This window comes from Neolamprologus multifasciatus, chromosome 17 (genome assembly GCF_963576455.1).
Source record: "Neolamprologus multifasciatus chromosome 17, fNeoMul1.2, whole genome shotgun sequence".
NCBI classification, from domain to species: domain Eukaryota; kingdom Metazoa; phylum Chordata; class Actinopteri; order Cichliformes; family Cichlidae; genus Neolamprologus; species Neolamprologus multifasciatus.
Genome location: NC_140455.1, coordinates 12,532,501 through 12,556,960, shown reverse-complemented (window position 1 = coordinate 12,556,960; position 24,460 = coordinate 12,532,501). Strand labels below are relative to the sequence as shown.

Here is a 24,460-nt window from a genome sequence, read left to right as displayed (position 1 = left end):
GCTCGGTTCAGACAATTACAGCTGTTTTACCTGCCCAGGTGTTTGAAAAAGCCGCATCTGTAGCTACTGCAGTGGTTCCCAAACTTTTTTTGCTGGGCCCCCCTTTGTTTTACAAGAAAAATGTTTGTGCCCCCCACGCGCACGCACTAACACATCTTCCAACCACACACACCCATATTTTGCTCCATTGCGGTTTATTTCACACCTCAAACATTTAGTAAACAATTAAGCAAATGCAAGTAATCTGCAATAAATTACAGATAGTAATAAAATAAACTACTAACTCTTTTACGCTATGTCCGCACCTACACGGGTATTTTTGAAAACGCAGCTGTTTTGTCCACACGTAAACGGCGTTTGGAATCACCAAAAACATAGATTTTTTAAAACTCCTTTTTTGCGTTTACGTGTGGACGAGGAATACAGAGTTCATCATGCAACGTCAAAGGTATGTGCCTTTTTCATGTCACGCTGTGCGCCACGTTATTGTTTACATGAGATGAATCGCAGAATGGCAGATAGACACAAAATACTGTTAATCTGACTATCTGCAGGTTTTACACACAGTTACTGTCCCTCCATTTACAAAGGCAGAAGTGTCACGGTGTGATTATTTTACGTGTAGTTGTTGTTTTTTTCTGTGAAATAATATTCAACATTGCTATCAATACATGGGTTTAAAAACATAAATAACTGTGGGATACTGTTTGTCCGTGATTTGAACCGGGGGAACAAATCGTGGCAGGATCAGCCTGATATTATTTTTATCCCACTGTAACTTTACTTTATAAAGAGCTAACATCTCCAAATTGTCAGGAGTAGTTAGTTATTATAACAAGTGTTTATATGATTTGAAGAGCCCAGCACGTGCTCCCAATGAAGGGAAAACCAGTTCTGCAGGGGAGACCTACCTCGGCACTTGTGCAGGTGAAACCAAAGGGAAGATTTGCTTCACCATATTTTCTAGTCTTTGGCTTAGAATGAAGTTGGTTTGGAAACCTATTCAGCGATGCTTCATCTCCTGCTTTGCGTATGTGTGGGCGCCCCGTGCTAGCAGTGTCCAAGCGTTTTGTTTTTTTCTTTTCATACCGCCCCCCCCCTCCCCCGCCATGGCTCTGCGCCCCCCCTAGGGGGCGGGCCACACACTTTGAGAAGGTCTGAGCTACTGTTAACCAGACAAATACACAAGCCCAGTGTAGCTCTAGTGAAGAGTGGGACCCACCTGTAGATCTTAGCCACCTGGGTGAAGAGCAGAGAGTATTAGCGAAACAGATGCTCAGAGAGGAATGCCATTCTTTCTTTAAAACAGACAATGATATAGGCTGTATTGAAAAACTGAAAATGACCATCTCACTCAAAGACAACTAACCAGTCAAACGTACATACCTGTCTGTGCCACGGCCGCTCTACCAAGAGATGAAAAGTTACCTGCATGATTTAATAGCACAAGGCTGGTCAGAAAGTCAGACTCGTCATATTCATCACCAGTCGTTTGTGTTAGAAAAAAAGATGGTACTTTAAGACTGCATAGACTACAGAGACCTGAATCGGAAAACCCATCCTGATCGCCAGCCCATCCCACACGTCCAGGACATTATGGACAGTTTGGGTGGAAACTCCTGGTTTTCGCTTTTAGATCAGGGGAAAGCGTACCACCAGGGGTTCATGTCAGAAGAAAGTCGTCCACTCACTGCTTTTGTGACCCCCTGGGGATTATATGAGTGGATTCGCATCCCCTTTGGACTTATGAATGCCCCTGCAGCATTTCAGCGCTGTATGGAAGAGTGCCTGGATGGACTGCGCGACAATATCTGCATCCCCTATCTGGATGACACATTAGTTTACAGCAAAACGTTCAAAGATCACTTGGAGGACGTGAGAAAAGTGCTCCAGAGATTGAGAGGCTTTGGTATAAAGCTTAAGCCAAGTAAGTGTGACATGTTTAAGTCTGAAGTGCGCTATTTGGGCAGAATAATGTCTGCAGAGGGCAGTAAAGTGGATCCTGCAGACTTTGAAGCAGTCAAAGCACTCAAAGGTATAAAACCACAAAATGTTGGTCAGCTCAGAAAAATGTTAGGCCTTCTCTCCTACTACAGACAATACATAAAAGACTTCTCCAGAAAAGCAGGTTGTTTGTATGAACTGTTAAAAGCTGTCAAAACCCCAGAGAACTCAGACACCACAAAAGGGCCAAGGGCAAGACCAAAGAGAGCCAGTCAAGTTGTGCTCTCCTCAAAACAAATCGTGTGGACTGACCAGCATCAAAGTACGCTTGAGGAACTAATAGACTGTTTGCTCCACCCACCAGTTCTGCGATTCCCAGATTTCACACAGCCATTCATCGTACACACAGACGCCTCGCACAAAAGGCTAGGCGCCGTTTTGTACCAGAGACAAGATGGTAAGCTGCGAGTTATTGCTTATGGCTCCCATACTCTAACAGCAGCTGAAAAAAACTACCACTTCCATGCAGGAAAACAGAATTTTTAGCATTGAAGTGGGCTATCACTGACAAATTCAGAGACTATTTGTACTATGCCCCAACATTTACTGTCTATAGCGACAACAACCCGCTAACGGACATTTTGTCAACAGCCAAACTGAATGCCACCACATCAAGATGGGTCACTGAGCTCGCTGATTTTCACTTCACCATTAAGTACAAACCAGGGAAGGAAAACTGTGACGCAGATGCTTTATCAAGAATGCCACTTGATGTAGAAACCTTAATGAGAGACTGCTCTGAGGAAGTGCCAGTGGACACTATCGCAGCTGCTATCCAGGCCATTGAGGTACAGAAAGACACACCTGCCACATGGACACTCTCAGCTGCAGCAATGTCAGTCACAGCAGAAGGTGAGCCAGCAGAAGCAACATTCACACCCATACCAAAAGAACAGCTTAATGAAGCGCAAAGGTCTGATCCTGTTATAAGCCCTGTATTACAGTGTAAACAGACAGATTCAAAACCACTGCCCTAAGAACATTTGACCCTAAGACAAAATGCTTGTTCAGAGAGTGGGGCAAGTTAACGCTAGATAACAATGGCATCTTGTACAGACTCACTTCTGCCCGTAAACAGCTAGTCCTGCCAGATCAGTTCAAAAAGACTGTACTTGAAGAGCTGCACAATAATATGGGCCATCAAGGTGTTGATCGCACAGTGTCTTTGATACGTGAACGCTTCTTTTGGCCACACATGCAGGCAGACATCGAGCATTATGTGACCAACGTTTGTTCCTGTGTAAAGCAGAAAAAGCCCAGCCATGAAACAAGAGCTCCATTAACAAACATTGTAACTACGCAGCCCTTTGAGCTGGTGTGTATAGACTTTCTCCATCTTGAAAAATGCAAAGGCAGTTATGAATATATTCTAGTGATAACTGACCACTTCACACGTTTTGCGCAAGCCTATGCCACCACCTCAAAGTCAGGCAAAACTGCTGCAAACCTGATATTCAATGACTATGCCCTAAAGTTTGGCTTCCCCTGTTGCATTCACCATGACCAAGGAGGTGAATTTGAAAATCAGCTATTCAGTCAGCTCAAGAAACTGTGGCATGGCCGGTTCTAGGACAACACCCTATCACCCAATGGGGAACGTATGAACAGGACATTGTTGCAAATGCTTAGAACGCTAACTGAAATACAAAAGTCAAACTGGAAGGAATCTATCGACAAGTTAATGTATGCATATAATTGCACACGTTGTGAAGTCACTGGCTACTCCCCATTTTACCTACTGTTTGGAAGGTCACCCATGCTACCAGTAGATATGCTCTTTGGACTGTACTCAGAAACAGATTTTAGTGACCACAGAGACTATGTTGAAAAATGGAGAAAGGGCATGGAACAAGCATACTCTATAGCAAATGAGAATGCAAAGAAAGCTGCTGAAAAGAGCAAAAGAAACTACGACACAAAAGTAAGTAGTTGTGTGTTTCAACCAGGCGAGAGAGTTCTGGTCAAAAACCTGACACCTAGAGGCCCAGAGAAACTGAGAGACTATTGGGAGGACACTGTTCACACAGTAGTCAGACAAATGGGGCCTGACCTCCCTATCTACAAGGTAAGACCGGAAAGAGGCAGAGGGTGCTCTAGAGTGCTTCACAGAAACTTGCTTATGTCATGTGACCACTTACCTTTTGAAAAAGTGCCTGAAAAAGATAATCGTACAAGACATGAACAGAAAAAGACTGATAAACCCGTCGCTGTTGTGCCAGACTCTGATGATGAGGGCAGTGTTGATGAATACCACTGTCATTACGCACCACCTCAACCTGTGTCCCAGCCATCAGAACAAGAACTTCTCACAGCAACGTCTCAGCCCGCAGCTTCAGCCCCTGCTCTTGCACCAACACCAGAGCCTCTTGCTGGAGACCATCTGGAGGCGCCTGACCCAGCTGTCGTGGAGACAACTTGTGAGGAGGCAGAGCCCACTGCAGGTGACATACCTGCCCCTCCTCCACCTGTTGTACTCGAGAGACTTGAGGAGGAGACACCTCAGCGGCCACAGCGAGAGAGACACCCGCCAAGACGGATGACGTATGACCAACTGGGCACCCCATCTTGCTACAGTGTTCAGCCAGCACCGCAACTGCTTCCTGTGTACCCGGGCCTAGTTCCATGGTTTCCAGCTGTGCAGTCATACTGCACCCAGCCCATTGGTTTGTATGGACTCCAGCAAATGTAAGCTGACACTTTTTCACTGATGACTTGAGAACTGTACTTACAGACTGTCATCAAGAAAAAGACATTAACTTTTCCCCATCTGTGGATTATAACCATAGACAATAGACTTTGTGAAGACTCACATATGGACTGGTTATAGACCAGGGGTGGCCAACCAGTCAGAGACCAAGAGCCACTTTTTTTTACTGTGTTACCGTAAAGAGCCACATCATACGCATAGGTACACATGGACATCACCCATCCTTTCCTCTCTTTCTCTCTCTCTCTCTCTCTCACACACACACACACACACACACACACACACACACACACACACACACATCTCTGCTCAGCCAGATTTATTGTAAATGTCACACACCAACACGATAATGACAGAAATGGACTCCTACAGTACTAAAACCACAGGCCAGTCATTTTCAACAATGAACATTGTGTGCACTGTCTCACACACACAAACTCTCAGTTCAACCAAGTCCACAAACAAAAATATAATAATCTACAATAGCATTTACTTTTACAATGCATGTTGTTTAGTGGGACTTCTGGCATTCCTTGCCTTGAACAATCCTCTTCAAATCCGGCTTGTATTCCGTTGTTGCTACTCGGAGCAATTCTTTCACATGAGTGTCAGTCAGAACAGATCACACAATCGTTTGACACAGACCGTGCAAATATTGCCAACTGAGGCTTGTCTTGTATATCACAACTCTCATCCAATGCGACACTAAAATACTCACATGCTTGAAGGTCAGAGTGCAACTGTGATTCAATAGCCGTGTTAATGTCCGATATTCTGTGTTCAACAGTGTGGCGGGACAGTTGGACGTCTGATACCATGCGTTTTAATTTGTCGTTTTCAGGAGACAAGATTTCAACAACGTCACTGAGGCATTTTTTAACAAACTCCCCTTCATTGTATGGCCTTTTAGCCCGTGCAATGTTCCAAGCCAGCTGATAGGATGCGAGCGTTATGGTCTCTGACCGCTTCGTAAATTTTTGGAAAAACTGTATCTCCTTTTCTGCCTGACTTTTCAAAGTGGCCAACTCGTGCTTGCGAAGTTCAGTCCCTTTTGGAAATTCCTGGTCGATGTTAGCATGGAGTGAGCTGAAGTGGCGCTGAAGATCTGAAGCTTTGAAATGCGCTAATGACGTCTGACATATAAGGCAGAATGGCTTGCCATTGCGTTCAACAAAAAAATATAAACTCTCCCACTCTGTTAAAAACGTCCTGTGTTCATCTTCATATTTTCTTTTTGCTGTGCATTTTTTTCCTGCCATTTTAAGGGCGAACTTGCTCCTACTGGGAAACTTTGCGGTATTTTCATCTCACACACATGCGCATTTGATGAAAATACCGTATTGAACTCAAGCGAAGCGAACGCGCACATTTTAAAACAACAACATAAAAAAAAACCCAAAACACAAACTTTGATATGAACGTAAGAGCCGCATGAAACCAGGCAAAGAGCCGCATGCGGCTCGAGAGCCGCGGGTTGGCCACCCCTGTTATAGACTTTGTTTTCAGTCACTAGTGATGGACTGTGGTGAAACAGGTGTTAAACCCTAGAGCTAGAAAATAAAGACGAATGTGAAGCAGATCACCTGCCGTGAATCACAATACCGTCTATATATTAGAGCTACATAAATGATGCAACGATCGTTTATGAGATGAGATCAGCATGCCTGCAGGTCAAAGCTGCAGTTTCATGTGCATGGAAAACTTTGGTTAAATTATTATGCTGGAGCTGCACAACTTCCAGGCAGTGGAGTCCCACTGTGCTGTGTTATGAATACAGTATATGAGTGAACTTTAGCCCAGAGGAAAGAGAGGAAGCCTTTCTATACACCGTAACTCTGTGGGGTCACCAATGTGCTGGAAACATACTTCCTGACTTCCTCCTCCCTGTGTTTACGAGTCTCAGCCTCAGACCATCCTACATCGTCTCATGTATAGCCCCACCGATTGTTGAAGGAACTATTTTATCTTTTTATTATTATTAACAAATTCCAGCCTCCAGTACTCTCACAGTAGCCATAAAACTCCTCTATTGTTCAAAATGGCATTGAAGATGAAAGGGAACCTATCACATGCTTTCACATTTACTGTCATATGCATAAAGTTTGAAATGATGAGGCCATATGTAAAAGCCTAAAGCGCAGGCTTCTCTGCTTGCAGTTTCATGCATATTTCTCTACACTTGGTTCTGCATGATGTCACCGAGAATAGATACCTTTATTTTAGTCATCTGAGGTACACAGCCAATGATATTAAACTGGCTTGAGGGGAATGAGGCTAAAGAGCGAGGTTTGGGATTGAGAGAGAACTAAGGGGTTGCACCAAGGCCCAGTATGAAATAAATGAGGACATTTTAATCTAGCAATGCTACTTTATTACAGTGGGAACGAGCATAACACATATCCCCACAGTTGTGTGTCTCTGCAAACACGTCAAGTTGCAGTTTAAATTCATTTCTCCTTCTTATTCTGAGTTACTGTATTATGTAATGATCAGAAAATTATTTTAGCACGACATCATGTTGTCACTGAAATGCTAATATTAAGTGCTTCAAAACAAATGGTTAGGATAGCAGTGTCATTGTCCTAAACAGCTGAGATAATTTCCCAACAATGGGAGTCTATGGTCCCTGCAAAGTGTCTGCAAATCTGTATGACCTGTAAGGGCCATACAGATGATATGATTTACTGGTATGTCTTTTTATTATTCATTACTTATTTAACCATATCTCTTGTAGACATAATACTTAAGACATAAGATGATAACCAAAATGTGAAAAACTGAATTTGAAATTACTTCCTAATTCAAAGAACAAATTGAGTAACAGCAATTCTGGAATTACTGTTACTACTGTAACAGAACAAAAATATTGATAAGATATAACAAAATTTGGAAATGTATGCTTTTTAGATTTTTCCCTCCACCTTCGACCTTCAAATTCCTCAGATATAAGCTCCTGAAAATGTAAAATCAGTAACTAAACTTCTCAAAACCCACATACATGCACTGTACTGAGACATTTACATTAAAAGGCAAAATAGTTGGAAAAAAAAAACCAGGTGTGAATCTTGACTTGTCACCTAAAAATCTAGACACCTTTTTTCATGTCGTCTCTCTCACCAAACCTAAACCTCAGAGCTTCCTAAAGCACCTACTGTGTCAGGGTGTGCTTTCTGATTTCAAAGGTGCTTACGCACTTTAGACTGACGCTCCCTGTTGGATGAGCCTGGACGTGCCCGCAGATGCTCACCATGTTCCTGGGATTTGACATCAGGAAGTGTTGAGCCACATGAGCTGGCAGCAGGTTGAACAGGATCCTCTTGTTGTCCAGCTTCACTTTTTCCATGTCGTCTCTCTCCTCCTCCGCCTGCATGACATCAGCAATCACGCAACACACACACACACACACACACACACACACACACACACACACACACACACACACACAGCAGATCCTTTAAAAAGTGGCACTGATCTTGACATTTTAAGTTTTAAGCACTATGATGGCGTACTCTAGCTTACAGCAAAGAGGAGATGTAATTGCCCGTCCTTATCACTAGAGGGAGATAATGATTTGCAGACAAGACAAACATGCAGCATCTTCCCAAAATAGAAACATCCAGGCTTTGATGATCCACTGAGACAACCCAAGACTGAGCATAGGCACTAAAGAAAACACAAATCTGTATTACAATGATCAAATCCTGACTAAAACTGAACCCTAGAAGCAAGAACAGGATGTTGAATGTACCAGCAGCCACACACCTGAGTTGCCCAGAGATAGTCAAGTCGCAATTTAAGGTCCAGTTGTCTTGAATGCAGAGCCAGGGCTCCAGAAAAAAGCAACACTGCCAAAACAGGGTCATAGCCCCGTGTGTGCAGAAAGCCACCACTGGAAGATGGAGACATAAAAACATTTTTATAATGTTTATTATTTTTGTTATGTAGGGAAGAACTCATGACAATACAAAACAATGACTTGAAATGTGTTGGAGTGGAAGAAGAAAGTGGGAAAATATGCATAGAAATACATGCTTCAAATGCAAATACAATGTAAATCAGAACTTTACACTCAGTATTTTGATGAGGGAAATATGTCAGATTTTGCTGCAATTCCTCTCCTACTGTTTTAATATTTTGATAATAATTTGATAGGATTTTGAGCTTTTGTATTGTACTTTCTTGTGTTCTTGTGGAAAACAGCAACTTTTTTTGTACTTAGCACACTTAGCCAAACCTGACTATAACCATAAACCTTACATATATTACATATACAAGTCTTAACAACGCAGCTTACCCCACAGCTTGACGGTAACCACTGGTCTCCATGACAACTGCATATGTGATGGAGAGTAGGAAGAGGAGGAGGATCTTGGGGAGCGAGGAGACACGAATGTAAGGGATCACGGTGAGGGTCCCCGCCACACAGGAGAGCAAGGCGTAGGCCATGTTGGGACAAGCCCGGTCCGTTGCTGTGGCGTTAGCAGATCTAACCATGAGAGTGTCTGCGGGGATGTTCTCCACAGAGCGGTTGGAGTTTGTCCCAACTTTACCCCAGGGAACACAACCCACCTGAAAGACAATTACTTTGATAATTTATCTTAAAAAATCCTAAAACATTTAATATTAAATAATAAATTTCTCATTGATCTAATGGCATTAAGGTTAGAAACCTGAATAGACAATTTAACAATCTGTGTGCCTGATTTGTTCCTTTCCAAGAGATCCTCGACTAATTATTTTGCTACATCACATCTGGGTACAGAGCACCACGAACATTTGAATAAAGCGTAAGTACAGTGTGATAAACCATGCCTTTGGATTCTGTTTCCAAACCTTATCTTCCCGTATAATATAAACAGTAAGGGAGTAATCTCTCAGCTGTGGCAGTAAAGACCAACCTGCTCGTGCACTCAGGTCGTATTTGCCTTGCAGAAGGAGACAGACAGATTCTGCATGCACACATTTATCTTTAGAGTACACCCATGTGCAATATGATGACTGGAGAGGCCATAAACTGTTTACTGATCAAGCTGAATGTTCAAATTCAATAGTCTACGACAAGCTGAAATAATGCAAGCCTGGCTATGTGATGTCCGTCTTCTTAAGACACTGGTCTGCATATTAGGTTGTTAAAGGGGTTAGATTTGGATCTGCCCATTTTTACCAGTATTTGTGTTTCTTTGCTATGCTAAACTAGTACATTCCTAATGTAGTAGTTCATATATTTGACTATCAGGAAAAAGATCCCCAGGAGAAGGTGCAAATTCCTTTGGGGTGACATCAGCTTAAAGTAACTTTTTCTTCTTCTGCTATGCTAAGCTACCTATATCCTGATTATAGTGTTGCCAACTTTTTAACTATTAAAACAAAAACTCATATGGGCATTTCCTTTGAAAAATAAGAAAAGAAGAAAAAAATATCCAAATAAAATAGTGGTGCGTTGACACAAGCGCTTCTCTGATACAGTTGCAGTCAAATCAGATTTGGTATTTGTAATCGTGACCAACAATGAAGTTTTGTCAGAGAAAATCAGGAGAATTATCTCTAATCATGACTTCTAATCATGACACCCCAGTGCACCTCATACCCAGCCACACCCTCAGACAAAAACTCCCAAATACAAGAAGAACAGCACAGTATATGCTGTGCTGACACAAGATGTGAGTAGGGGTTGAGGCCCCTGGGAGGGATGTCAAAACTGCACTGGAGGTGGCCTCTTTCACTCCTCTTTCAAACCATCTGTAATAAATAAACCAAACAGCCACTCCATAAACGCATTACACAGAAGAGCCACCTCAACAGGACAAGACTGAGCTGTACGTCTGCGTCTAAAGGGTAAAGGTCAATCTTGCAAGGATGACAATGTTCACATTTAGGACAGAGAAGACAGATGGTTTGAAAGAGGAGTGAAAGAGGCCACCTCCAGTGCAGTTTTGACATCCCTCCCAGGGGCCTCAACCCCTACTCACATCTTGTGTCAGGTGACCTATAGAGGTCACAAGGTAGGGTGAGGCAAGATCTCACAGTGGTTTGACCCGTAACGAACAACTCTATTAAGGGACAATCCCTACTTGAACTGAAGACGCTTCTCGAATGAGAGGTGACAAAATTTAAAGAAGTCCAATCGCATTCTTTCCGAGCTCCTTAGACCAGAACTGAAATGATGAAACTCTGACAACTCCTTTCACTCAACATGACTGTGGAATATCAACCATGAATAGGTAATATGCCAAACTACATATAGTGAATAGTAACTGATTTTGAACACAGACCATGATATCATTTATATAAATCACATACACTTACCACACAGGCCTGGGTAACAGAGTAGGTGAGCAAAACGAGGAAGACACACAGCACTGTTCGGATCTGGATGGTGAGGCAGCCCGGTTGGCACTAAAGCCAGAGGAAAGGGAAAGGGAGGTTGGCAGGGAGGCGGAAAATAGAAGGAGTAAATGAAGCAACTGTTTATCTACTTTAAATGCATTTTGGACAAATCATTAACCAGGACTGGGAATAAAATGAGTGCATTTTGTGGTGTGGCTCATTATGTTCAGGTCTATTAGAGGAGACACTTAAAGGGTATGATGATAGTTCAATGTAGCATGATGCCACAGTGTCATATAGAGATTATGCGCTCACTATGCAAAAAGGATCATGGTGCTCCGATATGAAGGCTTTTTTTCACACACAAAAATATAATTAATCAAAGATTGCTAAAATGCTAAAAGGCTTGTAAGTCCACTAAGTGTATGCTAAAGGAGGCTAAATAAAAATAAATAAATAAAACTATGAAGTTATAGTAGTGATAGTGAAACACTGATTTATCTAAGAGAAATGTCAGATTATGAAAAAACAACTCTAAAATAAAAAAAACCCACAATGAACATATATATAAAATTACCTTAAATAAATACAAAATACCCCCCAACATAAGCAAAGCAATTACAGAGACTCAAAATTATTTTAAAGCCATATGAAGTAACGTCCTAAAGAATTAGACAACAAAAAGACACAAAATAGTCATTAAGAGGCCCAAAGCAACAACAAAGTGACTAAAACCACTGACAAAGAGTGTATTAAGAGTGTGATCTTTACACATGTGAGGCTGCTGGGAGAGGTCTGGAGGTCTTACCTGAACACTGGTGAGATGAAGGTACATGACACAGGCCACGTGGAAACACACACACAGCACCAACAGCAGCAGCACCAGCATCCCCCTGGGAGACAAAGAGACAAGAGAGTGAGCAGGGCTTTCCAGTTTTCACTAAATGCTGTGAAAAACAGCTCCTTTTCTAACTGGCCCACAAACTATTTTGCGTAATATGATTGGACATTTTGTGCGTGAATGTGTGTGTCTACATACTGTGGGATCATTAGTAGGTAGATAAGGCCGAACAGGGCAGCAAGGATCAGAGAAAGAACCACAGCACTGATGAACTGGTCATCATATACCTGATGATACTAAGAAAAGAGGAAACAAGAGTTAAAATGTAAATAGAAGAAGAAGCACAAAGAATCCATCCATCCATTGCAAAAACAGTGTAGGTCCATTCAGAGCACTGTGTTGGAAATCCTTTATCATGGGGAATCCTGGCATTGCTTTTACATCATCCTAGAGATAAGTACATACGATTGTTTGAAGACAACTACATGGTCATTTCAGTTTTATTAGAAACTGACCAGCTACAGATATTAACATGATATGATACTAATGAAGTTTAAAGGTGCTATTGTTGGTTTTTACGTCTCGAAAGTATCATCCAAACACTCTGGTGCTGGTGCTATAAACTGTTTTAGTCCAACAATGATGTGCATCACCTGAACTTGAAAATCTATTCAAAGGAATTTATAGATTTCTTTGTAACTGTCTTTTTAATTACTGCATTTCGTTGTTTTTGTTTTTACTATAATTCTTGGATGTTTTACCTTTGTGATTTTAAATGCTGGTTACTTTTCTCAATTCCAGCTGTAATTCCCATTGGCTGTATATAAAAGATGGAGGATTCAACGTGACATTAGCAAAGTCTTAGCAATGTTTTCTTGTCATCATTTTGGAATCTTTAAACCAAAGGTGATAAGAGTGCAGTGATTTTAAAACGTGAGAAACCAAGAGATACTGCATACTTAATCACACAGTACGCAATTTTTGCCTCTGATGGGGATTATAGTTCATCAGATGAATATTATGCTTTCAGTGTAACTTGAAACTAGTGAGTGAGCACTTAATTTCACCAGAAAAATCTTTACTGAGGTAATGGATCAGAGAGGCAGAGGGGCAGACTTCTATACATTCAGACTGTGTTTTTGAAACCAGTAGATTCTCTCCCTGCTGGTCATTAGAAAGAATGCAGGTTTAAGACACTGCCACAGACCTGGAAGGTACACCCATCTTTTTTACATTGTTCCACCTGTCTTTATCTTACTGTTCATTCTTTTTACTTCTTTTAATATTCTCTGCTTTATTTCAAAGAATAGTTCCTGTCCCCCTTTTGTTCATTTGTCTGCCCTGGTTGCTGTCCTGATTTAGTTCACATGCGGTTTATTATCCCTTTCCCTGTTGTGCTCATTTATTCTCTATGTCCTACCTCAGTATTTGTCATTATCACAACTCTCTGTTATTCCTGAATCTAATCCTGAATCTAGTTTGTTTTCCTTCTACCCTACGTAGACTTTTAGGACACATTTTAGACTTCCTGCCTCATATCTGCAGAGCCTTCTGTTTACCCTTTGAAAATACAGGATTTGATTTTTCCATCTCCTATGGTGTTTCCAATTGGATCCTCACTTGTTTATGACCACAAAAAGTGACAGCCATAAGCCATTTACTTATCACAGCTGTTTTTACTCTAACAAGAAAAATAGTTTTTACCCAGAATACAGATTGCCACAATTGTTTTTATTTAACTGGAAAAGAGGCTTTTGGCTCATGTTTGTACTAATAAAAAACTTCACTTATCTCTTGCAAAAGAAAGGAAAGGGGATGTCTAAATTTGTAAAACATGTGTTTTGAAATAAATCTTGTAGTGCAGGAATATATTTTTAAAAACCCATTATGCTCATTTGTGTCTTCTTTATTTATTGCGCTTCTCCTAAAAGATAGCAAGGCTAAAACAAGTTAAACATGAGAGGCAATTAATTATGTTTTTACTTTGCACAGGTTTTATTTCTTCTGAAACAACTTTAAATGCAGACGCTGACACGCGCGCACACGTCGACGCATGAACCCATCTCTGTTCTGTTTCTCCTTTATGGCTACCCACGCACACATTGGAGAAAGATATCACGTGTGCTGCTCAGACGTTCCCAAATCATTATCTGCACCCCCTCCTGAGAGGGTGGGTGGATTCCTCTTGCACGCACACACACATAGACAACAGGCGTGGGAGAGAGGGAGAAAGAGAATTAGAGCTCGTGTAGGGTGTGTATGTGCGAGAGTAAGACAGAAGGGGGGGCAGTCACGAAGCATGTTGTATCTTGAGCAAAGTATATATTAATACATTTGTATATCTGTTGAAAAGTTACGAGTTTCTCGATCAGATGTTCAGGTCTCGTGTGTCCTCACCCTGCGCTCCCTGTCTCTGCTCTTGTAGAACAGGGTGATGCAGTTGAGGTCTGATGTCTCAGACTCGGTCTGACGCGCTTCGATGAGCCGCCCAATGTAACGGTTGACTCGCGTTCCTGGCGAGTGCTGCACGGCAGTGGCTGAGAAAGACGTCCGATTCCTCAGCTTCTCCGATGCAGTCCGCAAGGCTCGCCGCTGTCATACAGCGAAAAAGACAACACAATCAGTCTCTGCAGAGACCTGCCTCGTGCGTTAAGGCTGACTGCTTGTCAGCTGATGCAGTGAGGCATACAAATGACGAGTTTTGTGAGCTCAGCACTTACACAGCTCCTGAGCACAGGAGAATTTGACTCTATAAAGACAAAAAAAAAGTTTGCAGACATGCTTGTCTGAATATCTGAGGATATAATACTCATTACTTACCGTCCAACTACCTCACCAATAGCAGCTCACAGAGATGCACACACGCATGTTATGCGTGCACAAATTCATAAATGCAGAGAAGGCTGAAATTAGAAGTTAGGTGACTGAATTTGTTTTTAAACAGATTAAGAAATTAACATGCAAAAGGCTTTAAATCTAACCGATCAAAACCACAGGGCCTTGAATATTGTTTAACCACTGTGAAGTTAGAGCTCAGACACAAATTTAGGCACAAGGCTCTTATCATTAAAAGACCTTGGTAAAAAAAAAAAAGAAAGAAAGACAAGAAACAGTTTTTCTTTGCTCCACCAACCAATAATAGCCTTTTTTTGGGGGGGGGGGTCTTTTGTTTCTTGAGCACATGTCAACTTACTACAAGTTCCACGTAGCAGATTAAGTTGTGATCACATTTTATAATGTAAATTAAAGATGTAGAACTATAGCTGAACCTCATTAAAATGGGCATTGTATTGACATTGTGCTTTTGATCTGATGGTGGCAAAGAGAAAAGGTCTAATATACAATCTGATGATAAGGTTATAAATACTTATTTGCTGCTGGTAATACAGAGGCAGAGGCACTAATGTCACATCACACTGAAGTTTCAGGTAGCAGTTAATCAGAAAATAAGTAGGTAGACAAAGTACACATTGGTGTGTTTTAATTGCTTTTTCTGTGTGACGGTTTTTTATTGGTCCTGTGGGTGGAATCCAGGGAGATGGAACTCAGTTGTCAAATACAATAATGAATAAAATAATGCCCAATTTGAAAATTATGATAACAAACTACAGAATGGTATGTTACCTGCAGAAGTTACTGCTCATTGGCTACAGTATAATATTATATGAAGACATTTTTCTTTAAGATCTGCTTTTTCAACTCCTGTTCCTTATTATGTCTGAAGGTATAACAGATTTATGGACCTATTTGGAAGAACGTATAACAAATCCAAGCTCTTTACACATGTTACTGACCAAAACCGAGCTCCACAACTGTTGACACACCCAGCCTTCTGTGCTGCCAGCTGGATACCCCCCTTCTCCTTTCACAGCATGCAGCAATCAAAGTTATCCCTAACGTTGACCACAGTGCCCCTTAAAGTGGGTGCAAGCTAATCAAGATAATGTGTTTCAAAGCACAGTACATGCCACATCCTGCATACATGCTTTAAAGACCCCCTTTAGTCATAAAATCAGCTTTTGTATGTTGGTGAATCGAGACTCCACAAGATTTCTGACGATGTCCTGTAGCAAAAAGATGTAAGCAGCAAAGTTGCCAGGTGAAGGCTCCCTCAGTTTGACTTGTTTTTTTAGAATATTCCACAGATGCTCAGTCACACTGAGATATTTGAAATCACGTCTAAAGCTTGAACTTTTTATGTTTGTGAACCCATCAAAGTAACGCCCTAAAACACAAACTTTCCCATATGAACCTGGTGATAACTGTGTTGTCATTCAAAACGGTTCTTTGGATCACTTTTAGTATGTACTAACTAGAAAACCCCTCCTGGAACAGTCAGTGTCCTAGCCATCAAAGTTTGGCTTAGCAAAGTCTCTCTGATTCTGATGCTTGGCCATTTTTCCTATTTCCAACACATCTGTATCAAGAACTGAATATTCACTTGCTGCCTAATGTATTCCGCCCCTTGACAGGTGACAGTGAAGCAAGAGTCACCATTTTTAATGTGTCATGTATAGCAAGATTAGATCTTGTAAATAGCACCAAACAATTCCCAGTCATAATTCTATTATAGATTTGCTATGTGTCACAAAGGAAGGATTTTAGCTACTTGGATAATCATATAACAATGTGTCTAATGCTATTATGAGAGATGATACCAGGCAGTGGGTGATTACCAGCAGTTGTAATGCAACCTCATCAAAATCATGAAGTGTTAATGCCTGGACCGGCTCACAGAGTTGGGTGGATTAGAGCTAGCAGGCTATTTCTGACAGCCAGACACTGTGACACAACACCAATCGCCCAAACACTCGACGACTCCATGACTGACTCACTGCCGCGTCACACACAGAGCTAAGAAACACATCAACAAGAACAATGTGATGCTCATATGGACATGAAATTGTAATCTGGCATATATAAAGTCAATGTCAGTGGTTGTATCAGTCCCAGTGGCTTACTTTTTAAGAGTCTGTCATAAAGCAGGAGTACTGTGGTACTTCTGAAGATGTGAAATGTACATATTAATACATTAATACAATACAAGCAGACATTAAATACATATTAATGTTTGCTTGTGTGATTGTTTGACATGCAGATTATGGATCCAAGCAGGATTTCAATCCACCCAAAAAACACCTATAGGCAAGTCTAATAAAAGGATTTCCATTTGACTATGTGAACTAGTAATTCATATTCTGTGCACTCATATGCAAGCACAGCAAATTACTTTTGTAATTTGAAACCAAAGAGATGCTTCCCTTAGTGCTTTTTACACATACCTTGTCATCATCCTCACAGGTCATGACATTGGAGAAGGGGATCTCGGCCTTGAACATCTTCCTACAGTGCATGAGCTGCACAAGCAAGTAGCACACTGTCTTGAACTTCATCCTCTTGGCTGGTTTGATGTCTGATAGGATAATACCAGGAAAGATCTGGAAATAAAGATAAAAATAAAACAATAAATAGAACATTTGATAAAGAACTCAACATACTGAACACATTTAAGGCTTGATATGATATACTATAATAGGCTTTTTTGAAAAAAAAAAAGAAGAAAAAGAAAACATCACATAAATCAAATGAAGCATTAAGTCTCTTACAGTTGTCTCGTTAATATTTTTCAGGAAGAAAAAGCTAACATTTAGCCTAGTGTATATAGCACAATTAAGCACAGCTTTGATAGAATAATTGACAGCACAAACAGTAAACACAAAAACTCGTAACTAATACATCCATAAATTCAATCCGTCTTTCATTTGTTATGTTATTTTTTCTTGCTTGCGAAGTGAAAATGTGAAATATATGAAACTGAAACATGCTAAAGTCAAAGTAATTATCATTAGCATTATGCAGTCTCGTATTTGAATATGGATATTTGCCGTAACATTAGAATTTTACCATTTATCATGTGCTGTATCAGACTTATAAATTTAGCTTTGTGGCATACATTGTTAGGATTTTTGTATTACTGTTGCTACTGTATGTTGTACTACGTTAAATATGGTTGAGATGAAAAAGGTTAAATAGGCTGGAACATTTACATTACTATTGCTTTTATAATTAATACAATTATTGATTTGGGCCATGTATTTTAAAGGTACTTAATCTTTTAACTAAATAGTTGGACATGTGAATGTGATTGTTTTGTTCTCATTGTTTTAAGGGTGCTTAAAGACTAGTCAGTTCAAGTCACCCTGACCGTTGTGGGTCATTATAAAGCTTTGATTAAGATCAAGGAAATTGTAAGTCTTATTAAATGTTCTATGTTTGTAAATTTGTTAAAGCTATTATGGTTTTAAGGGTTTTTTTTTATACTGGCTGAAAAAACAATAAATATTTTTGTTTTGTTTTGTTTTGTTTTTAAATCAGTTTCATATATTACCAAAAATAATGTGCTGCTCATTTCTTTGTATTCTACAGGGTCAATAAAAAGTCGCCACTAGCCAGCTGTTATCAACAACACAGTAGCAACACAAAATGTGTGTCATGCCACACTGCACCAGTGGCTGCCTTTAAGTCCTCATTTTTCAGAGCTATGTATTGCCATTGCCCCTTAGGACAGACGTATCACTCTACATGTATTACAAATAAAGAAAATGTATTATGATAGTGCGCAGTAGATCTGAACAAGCACAATATAAGCAGGCACGCTCTTTTTACATTTAGTCATATGACTAAATATGAGTAAATGTGACAATAACAAATATGTAGCTCCAAAAATAGCACAGCTCTCATAATAAGTAGTAAAATGCATCTAAATTTAAAAAAGCAAACAAATGTAAAAATCCTAAATTCACTATTGCTATGCTTCATTTTAAGCTAGATGGGACAGAGAAGACATCAGGTCTTGATTTCATTTGATTCAAAAATCGAAAGAGATTTACTTCAGTGTCATGTGTGGAAAGGAAAAGCAACATATATTCTGTTTTAGGGACGAATGCACCATTGATTACTTGTACAACCAAGTAATATTATTTCTCGCCAATTCATCATCATTATTATTATTATTTTGGAACCCTCCACAACTTAAACTTTGCTTCCTGAAGGCCACCCAGGTAATTTAGCCTGGGATGCACTTCTGAAATTTCAATTCAACATCAGTGTTTCTGATTGCATCTTCCCTCCATTTAATTATCCATAAAAAAAATGTAATTCAAAAATGTTTAAATTCAAAATTTATATTCTCCATTAATGAAGGGGTTAAAAGGACATGGCATGAAATTAAATGTGGAGAATTGTCTCATTCATGGAAATCAAGTAGGCTTGAGTGGGATTTTTACAGTAAACTGTGAATGTGGGATATTACAAAACCTGGATCAAGTGTTTATCTGCGTGTGCATGCCGGTGCCAGCGTTGTGCATGTGCACTTTACGAGGGATTTAAAACATTTTTTCTGACACGAACAGCCAGCTCCGATGCACATGTGCAGTTGGTGTGAGATATTGATACTAGTCATGTGCATGCCAGCTTAGCACATGGCTTGCCTCCCTCTCCCTCCATCAGAGGATTAACTGTTACAACACTGACAGCTGTGTCACCTCTCAAGTTATACGGTTGTAAGAGAATCTGCAGAAAAGAAATCATTTTGTCGTACTTTCCGTCTGTGTGATGGCACGATGAAAAACGTTTCTATGTGATGCTTCTGTAGGAAGGCATGTCTCTCGTGGCCAAAGCCCGGTTCCACCTCATAGTCTCCGTTCAAACACTCCAGGGTGGTCCTTGTGATGTGCACCTTGCTGGGAGCACAAGCAAAGCAGAGGACAAAAAGCAGTTGGTGATAAAAAGTCCAATGCTAAGGTCTCAAATCATTATCCCCTCATTATTTTTATCAGCTTAATAGCCCCTCGGCTTGCTCAAAACTCGTCACATCATAGAAATTTTCATCCTGGTAAATCATCTAATCTGGTAACGAGTCCTAAAATCTTATTACCTCACTTGAAACAGAACCAAATTTAGCCAAACAGGCAATCTCATTTCAGTGCTGTTTAAAATGCAAATCTGCTTGTTACTGTATGCCAGTGTGGCAGGGGTGTGGTCTCTGGCCTGCTGCCGTGGGACGGGTGGCGCAGCTAGCTCTCGGGGCGACGTCGGGGTGGCAGAGGGGACAGGTGTTTGTGCAGAGACTAATCACTCTCTCCTTGTATATAGTGACGGAGGAGACTGACGGGGAGAGTGTGCAGTGGAGGAAGCCTCGAGAGGAGCTGACTCCTGGCTCAAGTTGTGCCGTAACCTGAAAAGAACTAGTGAACAAAATAAAGAAACCCAGCCACGTCCATATACATTGTGTTGGTCTGATCATTTCTGCAGCCAGTTTAATGAAGTGACATTAATTTAATCGTGGTGGTCAGTTTTATTATTAGCTGCTGTTTATGTCCTAGTTAGCACATTTGTGCAACTACATTAAATCTGAATTATTTTCTTGCAACGGTTTTTCAGGGCAGAATGTGGGAAAAGTTGACCTCTTAAAAGATCATTTTATTTACTACTTCATCAACAATTAGCATGAGCACCAACGAAATGATTCCACAAATGATCACGGTAAGCCAAGTCAATCCAGATGTTGTATGGAAACAGTTAAAAACACTTAGCTAAATATCAGGATGACCCGTGTGGTTTATTTTGGTACAACTCTGTAAACGAACACAGGTTGTGATTTCTCAGTTACTTGTTGAGCAGATGTTGGTGTGCCTACTCAGGAATGCTGTTTTATGTTTACATTGCTTTGATATTTTGTTTGGCTTTTTCTAGGTCAGATCGACTTGACAAGTTTAAGGATGTATCTTACAACAGTTGTAAGCAGCACCTTATTCAATCGGACCTGTAATATCTTTTCTATTTATTGGAAAAAGTACGAAAACTGTAAACCGTAGCTTAGTATAAGTTATAGTATGATATTATTACACAAATTATATGTAGTAAAGTCCAATAAATTTGTGCTTGAGTGAGGTGAGAGAAATTCTAGTATTTTTTTTCCAATATGATCCCTTCTGATGTCAAAAAATGTGGTGCTGTCCAAAACACAATCTGATGGCTGCATATATGTATACACCAATCAGGCATAACATTATGACCCGCTGCTTAATATGAACGTGTGCTGCGGTATTTGGCACCAAGCTTTTAGCAACAAATCTTTTAAGTCCTACCAGTTGCAAAGTGGGGCCTCCATGGATCGAAGATGCTCGACTGGATCAGTCGAGCATCTTCAATCCAGTCGAGCATCTTTGCCTCTAAATATGACAGATCTCAAGATCTGTCATATTTAGAGGCAAAGTCAACACCTCAAACTCTGTGTTGTGCTCCTCAAACCATTCTTGTACCATCTTTGCTTTGTGGCAGGGCGTATTATCTACTAAAACGCTGTCAAGCCTAAAATGAGGACATGGACACAGCTAGTGAATTTATATCTTATTTATATTTTATAATACTTGCGTGTGAATTCTGTAAATACACAATTTACATTTTTTTTGCTAAAGTCGTAGGATTTTTCTTTTAACTAATGATTTGATGTGCTCTTATTCTGAGCACGCTTTTGAATCTAGAATTTATATTTATCAGATGTGATAGATTATTAGAGAAAGTGCTACACAATGTGCAGTCATGTGGAAAAAACAAGTGAAAAACAAGTTTTCACACCCTCACTGCTTCCAGAGGAATTGGTAAGTAGCAGTTGGATGCTGTTATTCAAATCATCATCAGTAAATGTGAGCAGGTCGATAAAGGCAGATTTTTTGGCAGTTTGCTAGTCTGGAGTATTCAGGTAAGACACCACAGCAGGGGTGGACATCCCACCAAGTCAAACCATGCAAACCATGCACTCTACAGGCCCCAGTTAGCAAGTAAAATGGTAAGCTCAGAACAGTACTATTAGAAAAAGACTGAAGAACTATGGCTTGATTGGAAGGGTTGCCAGGAGAATGCCTCTTCTCTCTAAAATGAACATGGCAGCATGGCTTAGGTTTGCAAAGCTGTAGCTAAAGAATTCATGAGAATGGAACAATGTCCTTTGGACAGGTGAAATCAATGTAAAGATGTTTGGCCATGATGAAACATGTTTGGAAGAAAACAAAGACAGCATATCAGTACAAACACATCCTACGAGCTGTCAAACACAGTGTTGGAGAGGTGATGATTCAGGCACAGAACCTGTACATTTTATAGAGTCAAATGTGAGGGCATCTGTCTAAATGGTAAAGCTGGACCAAAATGGAATCATGCAACAGGACAATGGCCTCAAACAGAGGGGCTAAACTTTCACAATAATGTAAAAAACTGATAGAGACCTACAGAAAATCAGTACTTCAGCCTCTAGCTTTTTAAAGTTTGTCCAACAAGCTAATGATACAGTTTTCCATGGGACTGCTTAGAGTCTTGCGAAAGCTTTCTTTCATATCTGGTAACAATGTCAGCTCATGCACAAACACTATTTTTTACACTCTTTCATTGATCTTCAGTTAATGGATGGAAAATGGGTGACTGATCAAGTGCATTTTCACAATTTCTATACATTTTGAAAAATACTTAGGTAAGCAATAGCTTGCTAAATTCATTGTTTTCTGTTTTTTTTGTTTTTTTTTAAAGGTACCATATTTTCCACACTATAAGGCGCACTTAAAATCCTTCAATTTTCTCAAAAATCATCAGTGTGCCAAAAAACGTCAGTGCGCCTTATGTATGAATTCTGGTTGTGCTTACTGACCTCAAACCGATTTTATGTGGTACACGGGCTCAAAAATCTGTCAAAAAATGCTTTAGTACGACTTCGTAAGCTACAAAACCGCACCCCTTGATGGATTGTCGGAGCATTATGCCTCCTGTAATCAGGAGCCTCACGGAGTAATCTGGGTCCAAAAATCTGTCCTCTTCAGGTTCCAAAGTCAAACGAACACTGAGGCATTACTGAGAGTTAAACATGGTCTAAATTGTTTCATCTTTAATAAAATGATTGTTTTGCAGCTTTACCAGGTGTAACAATTAAGTTTAACATCCAGGCATCCATGAAAACAGAATTTATTAAATTTAACGGAGTTAGAAGTTAGCGGGAAGTTAGCTTGCTAGTTACCACCTAAACATGATATAGCATATTCTGACTGAGAAATTTCTGAAAAACATAAAACTTACAGCTCTGCTATCACTTCCAACATAAATGAATACAGAAAACTAAACAGCAGTGACATTTGTAGGGTTACTGAAGTTGGGCTAGCTGGTATATAATGATGTGCTACGTGATCACTAGCAACACAGCTATGTTAGCATAACATAAACACAGTGAAACTGGAGGATGAACGCTAACTTTTTTTCACTCTAAATGGCAACGTGAGGGTTCCTGATGGTTATGGACAAATGCAATTACATGGCAGGATACTTTAAAAGACTTATCTGACTGTTTTGTTTCACTTAATATAATTCGCACCCTTATGGTCCAAAAAATATGGTAATTTTAAATTTCTATGTAAATGACCCTGTGAATTATGATAACCATTTGAGAAGTCTATGAACATAGTAGTGTACATACAGAAAGTCTGTCATAACACTGTGTCATATTACTGTAGCTGACATACTGTATTCCGTGTCTTTGCATGAGTGTGTGTGCTGCGTTCGTCTGATTTTCAGTGGGTGTAACAGTCAGTACTGACCCAGGCAGCCCTCCAGCCTCCATCACATTCGCCAGTGTGACATCGTTTGACCAGACATCATACTGCCATTTCCTCAGGCCCAGCACGCCACACAGCACCCGTCCTGTGTGCAGGCCTACGCGCATGTTCAGATCCACCTCTGTGGCCTCCACCACCGACCTGCAGGGGGGGAAAGAATGATTTATAACTACTTGAACAAAAACCAGGACAATTTAACATTTAAAGTATTTTTTTATTGTTGTTGTTTTGTTTTCTTTTTGTTGCCATATAGGAAGCAGTGTGGCTGAAGCAATGATAATGCTGGGTAGTAAAAGATGCCCAGCAATTTTCTCCAGATTACTGAGTGTTAACAACACTAGGTTAGACTACAGTGACCTTTAGCTCAAACTTAAAGAGGATAAATTCTCACAACAAGGTCTTATTAACATCTCTAAAGAAGCATAGTTGTTTCCCAGCAGGAAACACCACTAACTGGTATGGGATGTGTTGGAAGAAATCAGGCAACCATCTACCAAGCATCAGTGATATCTGTACAATGAGGTTAAATGTTGGTGCAGAACCCAAAAGATATTAAAAGACAATTCCCCCCTTGCCACAACCTGTTTACCTTCCTGCCATGTGGCAAGCCAATCAGAAACATCTGCTGTAGCGCAACCACATTTGAGCACAAGAGCCCTTTTTTTAATTGCTATTTTTGTGGATATTGTTTTACAGCCTCGTGTTAGATTATGATAATGGAATTAATCTTGAATCTTAAAGTTCTGAATCGTGTAGCAAAACTGATTCAGGGTTGCTACGTGAGTACAAAATCTTTGATGTAGAGAGGCGCATCTGTAATCATACGCTTCCAACACATTTCAGCTTTGTTCCAAAAAAAGCACAAACTACTCAATGCGCCTTCAAAAAAGTTTATGTTCACATGTATGTGTTGACAATATGAAT

General features: G+C 40.2%; 1 protein-coding gene across 2 annotated transcripts in view; it reads right to left on the bottom strand.

Moving 5' to 3' along the window:
• The window catches only part of LOC146499025 (adenylate cyclase type 1-like), a 64,030-nt gene that overhangs the window by 16,605 nt on the left and 22,965 nt on the right, over positions 1-24,460 (bottom strand). The window contains exons 6-16 of one of the 2 annotated variants that reach the window (XM_085137661.1): positions 23,519-23,677; positions 19,480-19,621; positions 17,162-17,317; positions 14,277-14,471; positions 12,078-12,175; positions 11,847-11,931; positions 11,018-11,107; positions 9,006-9,280; positions 8,474-8,600; positions 8,231-8,374; positions 7,959-8,075 (exon numbers count right to left, since the gene is read on the bottom strand). In XM_085137661.1, the coding sequence (XP_084993787.1) occupies positions 7,959-8,075; positions 8,231-8,374; positions 8,474-8,600; positions 9,006-9,280; positions 11,018-11,107; positions 11,847-11,931; positions 12,078-12,175; positions 14,277-14,471; positions 17,162-17,317; positions 19,480-19,621; positions 23,519-23,677 (1,588 nt within the window). The remainder of the gene's footprint in view (positions 1-7,958; positions 8,076-8,230; positions 8,375-8,473; positions 8,601-9,005; positions 9,281-11,017; positions 11,108-11,846; positions 11,932-12,077; positions 12,176-14,276; positions 14,472-17,161; positions 17,318-19,479; positions 19,622-23,518; positions 23,678-24,460) is intronic. The other variant, XM_085137659.1, reaches the window with a different exon arrangement.